Source organism: Pleurodeles waltl, chromosome 5 (assembly GCF_031143425.1).
Source record: "Pleurodeles waltl isolate 20211129_DDA chromosome 5, aPleWal1.hap1.20221129, whole genome shotgun sequence".
NCBI classification, from domain to species: domain Eukaryota; kingdom Metazoa; phylum Chordata; class Amphibia; order Caudata; family Salamandridae; genus Pleurodeles; species Pleurodeles waltl.
In genome coordinates this window covers 1309096111-1309114105 of record NC_090444.1, presented here as the reverse complement: position 1 = coordinate 1309114105, position 17995 = coordinate 1309096111, and the positions used below count along the sequence as shown (strand labels likewise).

The window sequence follows — 17995 nt, the reverse complement described above, 5'->3', positions numbered from 1 at the left end:
CTCCTCCCCCAACATCCCCCTCCAATTTAGCCCTAGCAGCCTCCACTACTGCCCTCCGCTGCTCCTGTATGCACCTGCATAATTTAGTAACAAGCTGACGCGGGGACTGTGCGCGCCACAGTAGCTCAAGCGCCTGAAACGTCTGCGGCATAGTCAGAAGTCCAGTAAAGCATGCCCGGAGCATCGCGTATACCCGCAACACATATAGCCTATGCAGCGCATTATCAGCTCCATCACTTAGCGCCTCCGGGGACCGCAAACGCTCATTCACAAACCAGTCCCCCAACATAGACAGCCTGGACGCAGAAAGAAAATCACGCAGTCGTGTATCGCTGGACATCCTCTCATCTGCAACCTCCAGCACAGGCATCGCGGGCGCAAAGGGCTCACATCCATCCGACCTATGCATCAGAGCGGCCCAAGCTCCAGAAGTGCACGCAACGGTGGCCACCTACATCCAAGTACCCTCGGCAGCCGGTCCGGCCACACCGCATCACTCTCGGCCGAAAGATGAGGGAGGTACCGCACCGGATGGATTAAATAGTACGCAAAGTGAGCCTGAGCGCAGTAATAGTGCAGCTCCAAATCGGGGGCCAGCCCCCCCAACTCGAACGGCAGGGTCAACTTCTCCCACGCGATCCTGGGCTGCCCACCAGCCCGCACCGGAGCCGACCAAAGCCTCCGTAAGAAGCTCAGGGACAGCACCAGCGGAAGGTTAACAAAAAGATACAAACATTTGGGTAAAGAAAGGGAACGCGGTGCGGAAACATACCATCTCTCGATGGGTGCATCTTTGCATCAAAATGTGCTACGCTTTGGCGAAAAAGCAACCTCCTGAAGGCTAGCGTGCTCATTCTACCAGGGCCACTGCTGCATCCACTTCGTTAGCACGTGGAGTTCCTGTCCTGGATATCTGTCAGGCAGCTACGTGGGCATCCCTGCACACGTTTGCTAAACATTATTGCCCGGACAGTCAGGTCCGTCGGGACGGCTATTTTGGTCGTTCGGTCCTGCAGAACTTCCTAGTATGATCTTGGTTAGCAGCCCACCACCGAGGATGGCATTTCTTGGGTATCTATTCCAGGGTAAGGAATCTGCAATTAGAAGTCTCTATCAGATGTACAAGTTACTTACCTTCGGTAACAAAATATCTGGTAGAGACATATTCTAGTTGCAGATTCCTTACTGCCCACCCATCCTCCCCGCTTGCGAACTGATTTCTAGGGACATGGATTCCCCCTTTCAGGTCCTTAGCTCTGGCGCACCAATTTCAGTGTTCTTAGCGGCTCTGCGCTCTGGCGTTGAAAGTCGTTAAAAGAAACTGACGTCACTGCGCGAGGGCGGCGTCTATGTACTACTCCCGACGTCATCATGGCGACCATGACGCCTGCGGAGTCGACCGACGCCACCTACCGACGCGCAAGTGTACTGCTTGAAGAAAAAATCTCTGGATTCAGTCAGACGCCTGGGGGAAAATTCTAAGGTAAGGAATCCGCAACTAGAATATGTCTCTACCAGATATTTTGTTACCGAAGGTAAGTAACTTGTACATCAGAAGCAATTACACAGAATATAAAACGCCTGCATTTTGATCAAAATGAACAAGGTTATGCTCCCTTCATCCTTTAGTTGCCCCCACCAGAAACATCCCTTTGTATGCTACGGGTAGAGGGGCAGCACATAGGCAACCTAGAATGAAATCTATGACCTGGAAACTTGGGGCAGGTCACCTTAGGATAGACTGGTGCCAATACATGGCCTACAGCATTCTGTCAAGTACTTTTATCTGAGTCCTGATACTGCTTTTATTCTTTGGACCTGAGTTTCTAGGGAAATCTGTAAGCTCTCATCTTTCCCTCCTTCTAAGATACCTATATTAAGGAGCGGAGAGAGGAAATAATGAGTGCAGATGCTTCCTGGGGTGGGAGGAGTTCTCCTGAACCCCTGAGCTTTAGCGAGTTTGACCCACTATCACTGTAAAGGGAGTCAATGGTTTCTACATTCTCCTACTCCCCCCTTTTTTTTCCATCGCCCTTCCCACACACTAACTGGCTACCATCATTTAATTTGCTACTCTATGTCAAGCTTTGATTCCTCCCTTAGGCACCTATTTCTGTATTAGCCATCCCTCCGCTGCTTTCTCCAACTCCTTCTTTGCCTCTTGCTGTCCTCTCTTGCCACTGGTTTGTTTTGTTATACCTCTGACTCTCATCCTAATACCAGTTACCCGTTATTGCTTGGCTACATGAAGAGCTTGCTATTCACAAGGGGAAGTTTTTTATATTCACAAGCCTCCTTTCATATCCCCTCTTCCATGTTCAATCTTTCTTCTCTTGTGATGTTTAATTTCTACCTCGCCTTCACCATTCCCAGCCAGCCCGGCCCCTTTGTGTGGCTTTAGGAAATCATAAAGCGCTTGACAAACAACTAACAAACGTGCACTCTTGTTTATGGACCATGATTCAGAGGTTGATCAAGGCATGTTACGTAATTTTTGCTACAACCCCATGTCTGCATTCCGAGGAGTAAGCCATTTTGAGCTCTGTGATTTGATGTTCCAGGTTCCATCAACATGAGTTATGGCATTTGGCATTGATTCTTGCGTGTGCTGTGATGGTGGATCCACCTCAATACCAACTCTGACTTTGAGCTATATTCTTACAGAAGTGTACTGGGGACATCGACATTTCAATGGGAAAAATGATATACACTGTCATTCTCAGTGTGATCTTAAAGGTCTGGCCACAAAATCTCACTATTGTACTGGACCATGTCTTATGGTGTGTAACCATTTGCCATGGAAACTTTAGAAACCGCATCGAAAGGAATGTAAAAGAAGCCATCTTAGCTTCCCTTCAGCCTGTCTGTGGATCCTTTGGTCATAGTAAATTCCTCCTTGCCGAGCCTGTCATTTGCTTATAGACTGGAGTGATGGACTGTGCGAATGCAAAGGTAACACTGAGAAGAAAATGCACTGTATTAAAGCAGAGATTAGATCCGGCGCGTTTATGCTTTAATTCTCTTCTATTGTAGAATTTAGCGCAGACCCTCATCCTTAATGAGATGATGCATGAAATGAGGGAAAAAGGGACCAAGCTGAAGATTTCTCTTGGGAGGGACTCGCAACTGGTAAGTTATAAGTTTTAAAAACGTTTTAACACTGAGTATTCCAATAGTTTAAGTATATCAGAGCTGGAACAATTTTTTACGATATTCAAAGCGTAAAGTGATTGTAATGGAGCGTTGGAGTGTATGAACTGCGAATTGTGCACCGACCGTTGAATAAATTAATTGCATCGTCTGCAGAATTCTAGAACGAAAATCGATTAGCACAGAAGTCACTATTACAAGCAAAATAGAATTTGAGGAGTAAAAATCAACGTTTTATTTGGTCTTACAAAAAATACGTGTATTTGCTGCTTCAAAAAGTACCGATTGATGCAAAGAGAACGTGGGCAAACTGGTCCACCACGTCACCGCAGATTAGAACATATTGAACAATAGCACCACTTTGTGCAGTTTGTGTAATTCAGCATAGGCCTAGTCTAGCTGTTTTTTAAAATGTTATTCTTCGAGCAAAAGTCAAAGCAGCATATATTTACTTGGAGCCATGTAATACATTTCAGAGAAAAACAGAATAATTTCTTATTTGCTTAGTGTGGCTGTAGGGGCAAAAGTTGTAGCATGGATGAAAATAAGTGGCTGCTGCTCTTGATTGACGTGTTGTGCCTGCCTTATGCTTTCCTCCCACCGAACTGGGAATTCTGAGGTTTCACTAGGTGTATTCCATCAGTGACGTAACGAAACTTGGGAGGGCCCCAGCGAAGTACATGGAGCCCCACCCACAGGCCCCCTCGATCCAGCCAGGTGCCTGCCATCCATGCACCGTAAACTGTGCTGAGAGGGCCCTCTGGAGCTCAGAGCTCCCCGCTCCACGGGGGTTTCAGGGACGTTTGTTACGCCACTGTATTCCATATTTTTGCAGTGCTATTTTACTGCAGAGGCTGTGATTTGCTGGGTTAGGAGGAGGTGCACACAAATTATAGCCGCACCCATATATGACCCCCTCATACCAAGCTATAGGGTGACTGTTGTTTAGTGGGAGCTGAATTCTAGTCTTGGGGACAAGGGGGCATAATTTTAAGTGTATCCTAGTTTAAATGTGTGTATGGCTGCTGGTGAATGGTGCCTATTATGGACGCAGTCTATTAGTCTCTGTCCTCATACAATAGTGGGCCTGTCTTTATTGTTTTGGCCTTCCTGTGGGCATGACAGCCTGCATGTGCATTGTTCAAGGGACTAAGTTTGGTTGCTCTGTACTACTGTCCTGTTGCAGGTCCTCAATAGCTGTTGGTGCATTAGGAATTGTCTTTTTGGGATACCATGTTCTGTAATGTGTTGATTACATTTCAGAAATTGGCCATCTAAGAAGATGTTTCCTAGGGTAGAAATGCTTTTATTGCGCCATAGCCACAAGTCCATAAGTGTCAAGGGGGTCAAGAGTCCTGGGCTACCAGGCAACCCCGGAGGGGTATCTCAGGAGCATATAGACGGATGTGTTGTATAAGTTTGAATACTCGGTTGACACATCATCTGATTAGTGTCACCGATTTAGGGGATGCAGGGCACAATAAAGTACATCTCCTGGATTCATCAAGCCCTGACCCTGTATCCCCCAAAATGAAGCCAGCGGGCTAACCATTGTTCAGAGTAGTGTGCCCCCAGCCCACCCTGACCTACCGGCAAATGAAGTTTGAGTGCTATGCAGCGGCATCCAGACCCCCAGATTAGGGCACAAGGCATGCTGTCAAATACACAGAAGAACTATCTTGGGAGAGTGATTGGGACATCGGCAAAGTAGTAAAGTAACCATGGGAGCATTACCATCTTGGGTAAGGCTATTTTTCTCGTAGTTGCTAGTGGAAGCCTTTTCCAAAATTGAACATGTGCACACAGTGCTTTCTGGGTGAGAACCAAGTTGCCCTCATAAAGATCAGTGACAGTATAATAGGTTCTAATGCCCAGGTACCGAAATATATATTCCTCCAGAGAATTGGGCCTCCACCGAGATCTATCTATTGATGGGATTTTCCCCAGTTAATTCGTAAACCAGCTGCATTTCGAAATTCCCTTAGAGCATAACTGTTAGTGGGAAATTAATTACGAGCAGTTCTAAGGCACTGCAGCATGTTGCAAGCATGTAGTGAGATGGCACGAATTGTGTCATCTAGAGTAAGCCAACTGGGTAGGGTTGTAGTCAGATGTAGGGACCGAGACCAAGAGGGTGGCCAGGTGGGGAACCAGTTAAGCTTGGAAAGTTTTGTAATATTCGAGGGTTAGCCCATCTAAGTCAGTTGATTACCCAGTCTCAGTTGGCAGCTTTAATTTTCTGATGGATTATTGGGCTGTCCAGTTCTGCCAGATGATCTGCAGGTATTCGAGGGAGCGGAGCTAAAGAGCAGACTGCAGCACATGCAACAGATTTATAGGCTTCACCGTGGATGTGCCAGTAGCAAGTGTGGAAGCTGTCCAGTGTCTCACCTTGGGCATACAAGGTTGTGTCCTGTTGGATGCTTAGGGATCCAAAGGGAGTGGCATGGGTTTCATATTGTGTAAGTCAGGCGAGTAGCTTGTCCGCTGTATCGTTCTGTGCATTAGTTCTAATGGTGTAAGCAGCATAGTTCAAGTGGTGCAAGCACTCCATCAGACCAGAATGCTTGTTGCAGGCAGTCATTAACTCAGCTACCTCAGTCACATTTGCTGCCAGGCCTTTTTCTAGCTGAGACAGTAGCTTTTCTACATTGGTGAAGCTTCGCTCAAGTTATCTGTGTGTTCCCTCTATTGTACAGATACAGAGGCCCCTTGTCACTACTTAAACCTCTTAGTGTTAATACTAATATCCTTTGTGGACGGGGTACTTTGGGGTATTAGTTTGGATAGTGGCAAATTTGTAAATGGATAAATTGTGGGGCCCAAATGTTTTCTCAGTAACACACTGCTGGCCCTGCCAAATATCAGGGTGCCGAATACCTACTCTGTCTAGACTTCCAGTTGTGCCGCTCTCCTTGGCTGCCCTACATTCCTTGCCCCTTTTTCTTGCAGGTTCTTTTCAGCCCTTTTTACTCTGTGTGTCACTGTTTTCCTTTACTTTCTTTCACTTTTTTTCTCCCCTTTCTCTCTATTTCTTTGGGTCAAAGTCTGAAGATTAAAAAAAAAGTCCTGGTCCTCACAAATGAGTACTGGTGGGCCCCAAAAGCATCCACATGCTCAAATAACCACTGGGTTTGGGCTTTTATGATGTAATTCCTCATGAAACACAGATAAATAACCTTGATATTTTTCAGAATGAGAGGTGTATGAACATAGCCTAAGTATATCCCCAACCTAGGATAATACTTTGTATCTGCTCACTGTACCCATATGATTAGTACCTTGTCTTACTACCTTAGAATATGTCTTGTACCACCCCTCCTAAAAGAAGAAACATGGTTAGTGTTCTAATGAGGTGGCCACTTTACACCGAATATGAGTTTTAACCCATTTTATATTGAGCTGCTTGCTGTCAGTCACATCTTGTTTGCTTTGCTAGCCCATGCCAACAATATCCCCACTTCATTACATTCTTCAACGTGTTTTTGTAAATGTGTTCTAGAGAGCAGACGTTTCTGAGTGTGTCGATAGGTCTTCAATTCTCACTAAGTGATTTCAATTTTGCTAAGTTAAATTAAAGAGTTAAGTCTGCCATGAAACAATTTCTGCTGGACCTAAGCTTCCTGTGACTGTTATACTTGTTTTCTCTCCTACTCTGCAACAATTGCTACAAAATTACCCAGCAAACAATCTCTACAATCACCTCATAGAACAGTCTTTCATGTCTTTTTTTAGGTGTGAGGAGTGTATGACCTTTATTCCACCCCATTTACTTTGTGTCACATTTATTTAATTGCATTTTCTTCAGCAGCACATTTGCTTTGCCTGCATTTTTAGCGACACCACCCTGTTTAACAAGAGCATCATTAAAACTACTTTCTGGCGGATGCTTCTCACCGCAGATTCCTCACCTTTAAAATATTCCCCATCCGCCAGACTGGATCGGGATGTTTTTCTTAGCAGTGCTTTCACATGTCACTAGGTGGCATTGTGCAGCTCTGTGCTGACTTATTCCCGCCCCGGAAGTGATGGAGTGAAGCCGCATATGAGCACCACCTCTGGGCACTAAAGTCAGTTCCTTTCTTTCTGCACCTTCCAATGCGGATCCAGAGCTGTGCTTCCTCTTTTGTCAGTTTTCGAAGATTATCAAATTCAGATTTCACTGTGCAAGTGAACAAGGTCCCCACTTAAAACTACAGGGTTTAAACCTTGCCCTGACCGTCTAAAACAGATGTCAGTAATAGACCCGAATGAGGTGTGCCTTTAGTGTTTAGGCTTGATGCATGATTGCAAGTCATGGGAGGAGTGTGCCGGCATGCATTCAACAATGTTGCTAGACCGTGAAGTGAAGTTATATGTCGCCAAACATTAAAAGAAGTCACCGACCTCGCATAAGTCATACTCCCGCTCCAAGTTGAGCGTGTAGGCCCACTCTCGAGGTTGATCCGTGACAAGTCTTCTTCATGGTCTAAGTCATCTGGTAAGTCGAAGTCCAGGTCAAAAAGGAAACATAAGTTGAATCTGGACTTGACCCCATTCTGCCATTCTCTTTCTAAAGAGAAGTCGCTAGGGCGCCAAGGTGCCAATTGATCTCACTACCAATCCCTGCTTGAGGAGTTGATTCTGCAAATGGTCCTGATGCACCCCAAGTTCCCCTAGCCATTGGTGATGTCACCGCAAGTAGAGGCCTTAAGGTAGGCCATTCTATGCTTTTTTGACACTCTTCTGGCTCACTTTGCTGTGGTTTCGGGCTCCAAGGAATTTCATGACCCCTCAAGTTGGGTTACCGTCAGCGTGTCCATCCTTGGCACAGTATATGTCCTGAGAGCCTGTCTCTGAGTCCGAAATGATACCAGTACGGGCTTCCATCCTGGCACCAAGGCCTGCACTGGTCTCTGACCTCACTGGTGCCAGAGGGGATCCAGTGTGGACTCTGTTGTCTGACATTGAACCATTTCTATTTCGACCTCAACAGCGGTAATGCTCTGATTCCACTTCATTGCACCCAGTACTTGTGCCGAAGTTATCACAGGGCCATTCTCAGAAGTTGCACCATGTTTTGATTCTGATTCTGACCAACGTTTATCACTGTAGGAAGTTGGCTCTGTATGTACTATCTCAAAGTAAGAAATAGCATGTACAGAGTCCAAGGGATCCCCTTAGAGGTAAGATAGTGGCAAAAAGAGATAATTCCAATGCTCTATTTTGTGGTAGTGTGGTCGAGCAGTAGGCTTATCAGAGGGTAAAGCATTTGTTGTACACACACAGGCAATAAATGAGGAACACACACTCAAAGACAATTCCAGGCCAATAGGTTTTTGTATAGAAAAATATATTTTCTTAGTTTATTTTAAGAACCACAGGTTCAAGATTTACAAACAATATTTTAAATTAAAGGTATTACACTTAGGAACGTTAGGAACTTTGAATTAGCAAAATAGCATATACAGTTTTCACACAAAATGACAATAAGCTATTTTCAACTCTGACTACTCACGGGCTCGCAGTCGCCGGGGAGTCCTCCCTGTAGTGTTTGTTCTTCACAAGTCGAGCCGGGGGCGTCGGGTGCAGAGTGCAAGGTCTCACGCTTCCGACGGGAAGCGTGTGTTCTTTCAAAGTTGCTTCTTTGTTGCAAAGATGCTTCTTCCTGGGAGCAGAGCCGCTGTCCTCGGGAGTTCTTGGTCCTTTTAGATGCAGGCTTCAGAGGTCGCTGGACCCTGGGGAACGTGTCGCTGGAGCAGTTATTTTGAAGTGGGGAGACAGGCCGGTAGAGCTGGGGTCAAAGCAGTTGGTGTCTCCGTCTTCTCTGCAGGTTTTTCAGCTCAGCAGTCCTTCTTCATCTTAGGTTGCAGGAATCTATCTTGCTTGGTTCTGGGGGGCCCTAAATACTCAATTTAGGGGGGTGTTTAGGTCTGGGGGGTTAGTAGCCAATGGCTACTAGCCCTGAGGGTGGCTACACCCTCTTTGTGCCTCCTCCCTGAGGGGAGGGGGGCACATCCCTAATCCTATTGGGGGAATCCTCCATCTGCAAGATGGAGGATTTCTAAAAGTCAGAGTCACCACAGCTCAGGACACCTTAGGGGCTGTCCTGACTGGCTAGTGACTCATCCTTGTTTTTCTCATTATCTCTCCTAGACTTGCCGCCAAAAGTGGGGGCTGTGTCCAGGGGGCGGGCATCTCCACTAGCTGGAGTGCCCTGGGGCATTGTAACACGAAGCCTGAGCCTTTGAGGCTCACTGCTAGGTGTTACATTTCCTGCAGGGGGGAGGTGTTAAGCACCTCCACCCAGAGCAGGCTTTTGTTTCTGTCCTCAGAGAGCACAAAGGCCCTCACCACATGGGGTCAGAAACTCGTCTCTCAGCAGCAGGCTGGCACAGACCAGTCAGTCCTGCACTGAACAAATGGGTAAAATACAGGGGGCATCTCTAAGATGCCCTCTGTGTGCATTTTTTAATAAATCCAACACTGGCATCAGTGTGGGTTTATTATTCTGAGAAGTTTGATACCAAACTTCCCAGTATTCAGTGTAGCCATTATGGAGCTGTGGAGTTCGTTTTTGACAGACTCCCAGACCAAATACTCTTATGTCTACCCTGCACTTACAATGTCTAAGGTTTTGCTTAGACACTGTAGGGGCATAGTGCTCATGCACCTATGCCCTCACCTGTGGTATAGTGCACTCTGCCTTAGGGCTGTAAGGCCTGCTAGAGGGGTGACTTACCTATGCCACAGGCAGTGTGAGGTTGGCATGGCACCCTGAGGGGAGTGCCATGTCGACTTAGTAATTTTCTCCCCACCAGCACACACAAGCTGGCAAGCAGTGTGTCTGTGCTGAATGAGGGGTCCCTAGGGTGGCATAAGACATGCTGCAGCCCTTAGAGACCTTCCCTGGCATCAGGGCCCTTGGTACCAGGGGTACCAGTTACAAGGGCCTTACCTGGGTGCCAGGGTTGTGCCAATTGTGGAGACAATGGCACATTTTAGGTGAAAGAACACTGGTGCTGGGGCCTGGTTAGCAGGGTCCCAGCACACTTCTCAGTCAAGTCAGCATCAGTATCAGGCAAAAAGTGGGGGGTAATTGCAACAGGGAGCCATTTCCTTACAATCACCACATGGAAATGTTATTGGTAATGATGGGTATGATTTAGCCTCACATGATGATATTGAAAGTTTATACATGGATTTCCAGGAGGCCAGTGGTCTGTGTACTTCCCTTGAAAAAAAGCTTTTTCCCCCTACTGGACTGCCATTGGAAAAGGGTGCTTCCTTTACTGTTGAAATTCGACATGCTGACATCCTGGAACTACAGCTGCCTTCTATGGAAGTTAAAACAAATGTTCCTACTGACGTTCTGCAGTGTGGGCCTGCTTCTTTTGAATCCTTACTTCCCTTTAATGAATCTCTGTCTGATACTCTGAAAGGATTTTTTGTCAGGCCTTGCTCTTGCTCACTGGTGAACAGAAAAGTAGTAAGACGCCAGAGATCGGCACCTGGCAACAGCGATTTTCTTATGCACCATCATACTCCTGAGAGTTGGTGGGGCAGGCATCCCCCAGCAAAGTAAATCCTAATACATTCCCCATGACCCCCACCGTTTAGAGAATCGAAGAGGATTGAGGCACTCAAAAAACATATGTTCTCTAAGGCCACGTATTAGACCTGACATACTGAGGTGATGTTTCCACAAACCTTTGTACTTTTTTCTGGTAGGTTTTGCTGATCCCCCTTCCCACCTCCCAGTGGCCTTAAGGTCCTGAGCACTTTCCCCTGTAAATGCAGTGTGAAAGTGCACACGTGCCTTTCCACATATGTTGGGAAGTGGCACTGAGCTAGGTGTGTGCACTAGCACCTATAGTGCTTTAAACATGTAACTAGCCTGACTAAGCAGGCCTGTGTGCGCACTTGCTCCTTTGGTGCTTTTAAAGTGTCCAACCTGTCAATGCAGGCTTGAATGTGCATAAGGGCACGCAAGCCCAGAGAGTGAAGAATACCCCATGTGGGTTCTCACTGCACAGAAGAGTTGCTCTGCCAATAGGTTAACATGGGAGAAGTGTTACAATTACACCAAGCTGCATCAGTGGATTGCAGCAGAGCAGCCTCATGTTGTTTGCTATCATTGGATTCGCCTTGACAAACGCCTTTCTATGGTAAAGGTGTTTGTCAGTAATCATGGAGAAATGTCACTTCTAGAAATTAAACATTTCTCTGCCCTAAAACGCTTTGTGTTCCTTTTAATTTGACTCAAGTCCACACTTGGGGATGGAGGGGCAAATCTGTTTATTCAACCAGTGACAGCTATAAAACTTGGGCCCATAACTGTAACGAAGACCTCTGCCATTTGTGGGCCTAGCTAAATAGATTGGAGGGAGAGCTTCTGACACTTGGCCTCTCGGAGCCAGATCATGGTCTCACTAAAGATTAATATCTGCATTCCACAGCCCCATGGCAGAGAGGACCGAAATTTATGGGAGTCATCTGTGGTTCAAAGGGGAACCCTCTGAACCTACCCCAATTTCAAAGGCACACTACAGTATAACTACTGGTGCCCTACTACAGCAAAGTAGAGATACAATTACAGAAACGTGGTGCACTCTACCAGAAAAATTTGTTGTGCACAAAAAGTAATTACTGCCCTAGGAAGGGACCACTCACTCTTCCTGCATCGTGACTGGCCTAAGCAAACTGGTTACTGCTGTGTGGCACTCTGTAGTATGCTCTCCAAGGGCTTGCTGGCTTGTTCTCTGTGGAGGTCTCAGTGACATTAAAGACCTTCTGCATGGGACTTACACCTTCTACCTGTGTCATCTGGAGAGCGGTGCCCAATTAAGTGCCTACATCGTCTGTTGAATGTCACGTGGTAGCAGCGTTGCATGCTTGGAACTAAGTATTGCACCTAGAGACCGGGTTTTCCTTGTTCGGAGCTTTCAAAGCACTGCTTGTATACCAGGAGTGTGGAATCGTGGGGCTACAACACGCACAAGTGTTTTGTTGGTAGTGAGCGGATTCACCAGTTGCAAGACCCCGCGTGGCCCTCCATTGTTGAGCGTATGTCTCTCCTGCGACACTTAACTGGATGCTCATGTGTGCAGTGTCTGATTCACTGGTTGCGACCCTCGAAGGTGGGGGCGTACCCAGAGCAGTGTAACATTCTACCTCATGCGGCACTGCTGAACTTGCATCTCTGTGTGTGCGACCGGTTTTGTATGGTGCGACTCAAGTCATAACGTACCCTGACGTTGTGCCTCATTATAGGGATGTACGGCATTGGTAGCTTTCTTTATGTGACCAGATTTGTCTGGTGCACATCAAGTAATTGCGCACCAGGCGGCGTGCCTCATTCCATGGAGGTACACCATTGGTAACTTTTCCTGTGTATTCGTAATTGTCCGGTGTGACTCAAGTCATCACGCCCCTGACATTGTGCCACCTACCAGGGAGGTGCAGATTTGGTAACTATCTGTATATTGGACTGCCTGGCTGGGCGCCACTGTGAACAACGTGTTTCCCAGAGAGACCCTCACCCAATGCTTAGCAGACCAAGGCCTGCCCCGGAAGGCACAGTGTGGAGACTCCTGAGTGAACTCCCCGAGTTGTGGCCAGATCTCGATTTGTCGACTATTGCCTGATCAGCCGTTCTCTTTGCTTCTCCCCACCTTTGCCCCACGTCCTGAATAAGTGTAATTCCAGCCACGATTGGCCTAGTATCCGGGGAGAGGGTGCTATCATCTCCAGCTAGTGAGAAGGCGAGGTAGGAGGAACTGGTTGGAGGGTGGAGAAATGTTTGGTCCCAATTGGGGGGTAGGGTCTGCTAGTGCATTGACTAGCCTGCCGAATATCAGTGCACCACATTAGGGTTCTTTGAGCGAGTGTGTGTTATTCTAGCCTTCCTGATATCCTGGCACCACATAGAGGTGTGAGTGGGACTGACCGCCTGTGATTGACTACACCGTACGGTGCTGTGGCGTACACGTTGTTTCTTGGTCTGAGGACTATCACGGTTGACATTGGGTTACACCTGTGTGGCCTAGGCCGCAGAACTGTCTAAAAGTGCTGCTGTTCTCTGTATGTACACATTGATGCTATTGTTGTGAACCGGGGTGCATCTTCGAATCGTGTGACATTGAATTGGGGAAATCGCTCGATTGGTTCTCATGCTGACAGCGTGTTGACACCACATGAGTGTGCTGGGAGGGAAATTGTTATTTTTCTCACATGTACATACTGCTAATGTTGTTTAACTACTGCTAGTGATATTTCTAAATGTTATTTATGCCCAGATTTATATGATGTTCGTGTTGTGTTAATTAATATGTGTGTTGAATACAAACTTTATTTACATACACCTTGTGTAAAGTCTCTTTTGTGAAGCTCAGTGTATTTATTGTATGATAGTGCTTTGCCAATGCTATACACATTGCCCCTGTGATAAGCCTGACTACTCTGTGCCAAGCTACCCAAGGTGAGCGCAGACTATACAGTGAGTGTAATCACCTACCCCTGATGGGAGTGGTAGGTTCTGCCTCGCTAGGGCCTTGCCTTGAGGTCAGTCATCACAGTTTGCTTGCTGGGCAGGTATACACAGGCTGTCTGGGACATGGCCAGCAAGATCTTGCTGACAGTCCTGGAAGAATTTATGGCCTTCCTGGCTCAAACCATTCAAAATGGTCAGGATGTGGCCAGTTATAGTTACGTTATTTGTGCAGACCTAGATACTACTGAATAATTGGGGAGATCAGTCTACAGTAGTGTGGTGCTCCATTGTCATGCGTGGATATGGTCCATAGTTTTTTTTTGAGATGTGCATACATGCCTTTTGAGGGGCCTCACCTATTAGGTGAAAAGTGACTGTCATAGAACTCTTTAAAGAAAGTTGGGCCACAGCACTGGCCGTTTCTTTCTCAGTTTTGACCTTTCTATGGCTACTTCAGAGGGTTTGCGTACAGTCAAACCTCCCCACCCCTGCCGCCACTACAGGCACCTAGTACTTTTATGAATGGGGATCCAGCAGGCTCTGTACAGGTCACAATGGCATCAATCTTCCAAGTCCGCTTCCCCTGGGACATCGGTTCCAAAGCCTTTTTAGTTTGCCTTTAATGGTGCACATCCACCTAGTAATTGCCTGGATTCAACACTTTCTCCCAAAGTGTCAGACAATCACATCCGACAAGCGGGTTTTAAAGTGCATTCAGCAGGACTATACTCTTTTGTTCTTATCCCACCCACTGCAGCTACCTCCCACATCAGAGCGACTCTCAGAGGAGCACCTGTCTATCTTACTGCAAGAGGTGCGTACTCTGCTTTCCAAAGGAGCCATCAAAAGGATTCCGGACTTGGATATGGGGAGGGGGGTTGCTACTCCCTTTAATTCCTTGTTCTGAAAAAGGACGGAGGCCGTTGTCCTATTTTAGATTTTTGCCCAGGAAGGCTCCTGAGGAATGACAAATTCAGAATTTTGCCATTGGAGCAGGTTCTGTCTGCCGTGGATCCAGACCACTGAATGATGGTCTTAGACCTGCAGGACGCATACTTTCATATACCTGTCCAGCAGTCCCACATATGTTACCTGCGATTTCAGGTAGGACATGAGCATTTTCAGTTTGCTGTTCTCTCCTTTGGCCTCAATCAGCTCCCCTCTGGTATTCAAGAAAGTGAGTGTGATTTTAGTCGCCCCTCTACTTTCTTACCCAGAACTAATGTGGGGATGGATGTATCACTACTGAGTTGGGGAGATCAGCTGGTAGAGGGGGGCAGCAGAGAATTCTGGCCTCCCATGGAAACCTGGCTCCATATTAGTCTGTTGGAATTGTGAATGATACATCTGGTGTTGAAGGCCTTCTTACCATCCATCAAAGTGGAACAGGTTCACACAAACAACTCCACCATCATGTGGTACTGGAACAAGCAGGGCAGAGTGGGATCCTTGGTCCTGTGGCAGGAGGCTCAGCGCCTTAGGAAGTGGTTGGAACATCAGGGCGTTTCGCTAATTGTGAATTACGTGGCCGGGGTCCTCAAATTTTAGGGCGGACGAGCTCAGTCTGCGGTACCTGCCAGATCATGAATGGCGATTATACCATGAGGTGGCATAGAGTGTCTTTTGTCAGTGACGGGAACCCTGGTTAGATCTCTTTGCTACAGTTGAGAACATGCAGTGTCCAAACACTTGTACGTACACTATGTGAAAAAATTCACCAAGGTCCAACCCACTCTCACTCTTCCCATTGTGCTATTTGGTTGGAATTGTATTATGTGGAAGACACTTGCGACACTCAGTAAGGGGTTGGACCAACTCCTCCTTATAGTAACAATAGTTTTTAAACTGAGTGTCTGGTCTTCTAAGCCAAATTATTTAACTGTGTGCCCTCTATATGTTAGTCTTTAAACAATCGTTGTATCTTGAAAGAATACACAGCAGAGTGGACCAGCCTATCCAGTTCAGCCTGGAACTGACCTCACACTTGGAGGCAGAGGAGCAACAAGTCCTTGAAGCACATCAAGATGGCAGGCCTTCCAACAGCAGTACACCCTTCCTTCCATCAGTGGCACACCAACAACATGCACGGGCTGTACACCTCCCCAGTAAGGGATGGGCATTGAGCCCCAAATCCCTACTCCAGGCTTCTGGTCCACAGCTCCATGCGGGTTATGGTTTGCATCGACAGAAGGCTTTGGATCCAATACCAAGCCAGTCCCCAGCACAAAGCCTGCCGCACAAGCCATGGGCTTCTTTGGCGCTGACAACTCCCTTAACACCAGCATCTAAATTAGCTTCAAAGACCCCTTCAGCTCCAAAACATCATTCAGTGCTTACAGTCACCTTGGCTCCGACAAGCCAAAAGACTCCCTCGAAGTTCTGTTGCAAGGCACACAGAGCACTGTTGTCTGTCAGGACCAAGGTTCTAGAGAAGGCCATCATTCAGCATCTCCAGAAATAACTCTGCATTTGACAGAAGAGACTCTTCATCCATCTGCAGACTGGGAAGATCTCTACTAATCTTCCTTCCAAGATCCCTGACTTTCTTCCCAGGAAAAGGAAATTGACTTTCGAGGATGAGCTTGCGTTGGAGCCCTTAGTTCTTCCTATGATGAAAAAACACCAAGACAGGGGCATAAGCCCATTGTCTCTCTTTCTTCCTCCTGCTCCTCCACTATCTCCCTCACCACAGCCCCCTCCACCAGTACCACATAGGCTGCCTCCGCCTTCTTCCCCGGAAGAATTCTCCTCACTCCTCTTATGGGAGTTACAACCTCACACCATGTAGATTCCATAGGCGGCCATGTTATTCTGAACTTATAGAAGACCCGTGGATCGACTGCAGTGTCAATCCCCCAGGTGACACAGATCCAGATCTCTATCCAGCCAAGCCCTCCCCTCCTGATGATACCACCTCTTACAAAAAAGTGATCTAAAGGGCTACCTCATTCCACAAAGTAGACCTACACAGCATTCAAGAAGATAAAGACTTCTTGATCAAGACACTGTTCACCGCAGAACGTACTGTGCAGTTCTTGCCCATGCTCAAGGGCATGCTGAAAACTGTCTTAAATCTTCAGGATGGCTGTAAATGCCAGATTGGTTACACAGAGAGTAGCTAAAAATACAAACCATCACCCACCGATCCGTCCTACATCAGGGTTCAACTTCAACTGGAATCTTTGGTGGTCCACACTGCATACAGGTACCTAAATGCTTAAGGTACTGGCGATACTCCTTTTCCAACAAACAAAGTAAGAAAAATTGTATGTGGCAGGCAAGAGATTTGCCATCCAATCAGCTGTTGACTGGCAGATTGCCATTTCAATTGGATTACTTTCTTGTTATGATATGGCCCACAGGGATGTGATGGAGGAACCTTTCCAGCACCTCTCAGTGCAATAATAGTCAATGTGGCCACAAGCTTGTCTTGGAGGGCTAAATAATTTCCAACACAGACTTAACAGAGTTGATACTGCAGGAAAACAGAGAGGGGCATCACCTTTCAGTATCCCCATAAGGCATCATGCTTAGCTTATGCCTCAGGCTTCAAGGCAGAGGTCAAACAGCATGTGCTAAACTGGCCATTCGACTGGGAAAGGCAATCAAATGCTGTAAAAGATGACACCAATATGGCCAGTGGTATGGAGGCTCCCCAGACACTTTCTCCCCAGAGTGCCTTTATGAAAACCCAATTCAGAAGCGGTGCCAATGCCACATCCCCTGATGCCCCAGCCTCTTACGAGAGGCACCAGCTGCAACCTTCATGCACATTACCAGTCATAGGAGGAGTCACTGTTCCTCATGACTTAAAAGACTTCTTTAAAGAAAAACAAGTTGCACACATTGAAGCCCAGCACTAGATGGCAGTCGTATTCAGAGCAAGTGAATCTACAGCACAACATGCCACTAACAGATGTTTACAGTGTAGGATCTTTGTTTTGTGAACCAGTTACTTACCGGTAATCTTCTTACTCTAAGAACTAGATTTCTTCATCCCAGAATCAGATTCTCCCCTCCCCCCTCGCCCCGGCAAAAGGCTGCCTGCCCAAGCAAAACAAAAATTAAGTAAAAAATGTAACCACCGTAATGGAAATACCTTTTATATGTATGGCTTCTCTTGCTGAACCCACCAAACGAAAGGCAGTGTGATTGATCTGGGAGTGGCGGGAGGGAAATTTAGGAGTGGGACAAGTAAGACTAGGACTTGGAGTAATGAAGATACCTTGGAAGTAACTTTGTCCTGCTTTCAACTGAAAATGGTTCGAAAAGGTGTGAGGGCTAGACCATGTTTCAGCATTACACGTCTCTCAACGTGGCCCTTTTAAAAGCAGCACAAATCCCTGCCTTGCCCCTCGTTGATCAGCTTTATAT

At 46.8% G+C, this 17995-nt stretch overlaps 1 protein-coding gene across 6 annotated transcripts in view; it reads left to right on the top strand.

Annotated features, from left to right (window-relative positions):
• Positions 1-17995, top strand: part of USP45 (ubiquitin specific peptidase 45) — an 883181-nt gene that overhangs the window by 332291 nt on the left and 532895 nt on the right. For all 6 annotated transcript variants that reach the window (XM_069235543.1, XM_069235541.1, XM_069235545.1 and 3 more), the window contains one exon: positions 3034-3129. In XM_069235543.1, coding sequence (XP_069091644.1) covers positions 3034-3129 — 96 coding nt within the window. The remainder of the gene's footprint in view (positions 1-3033; positions 3130-17995) is intronic.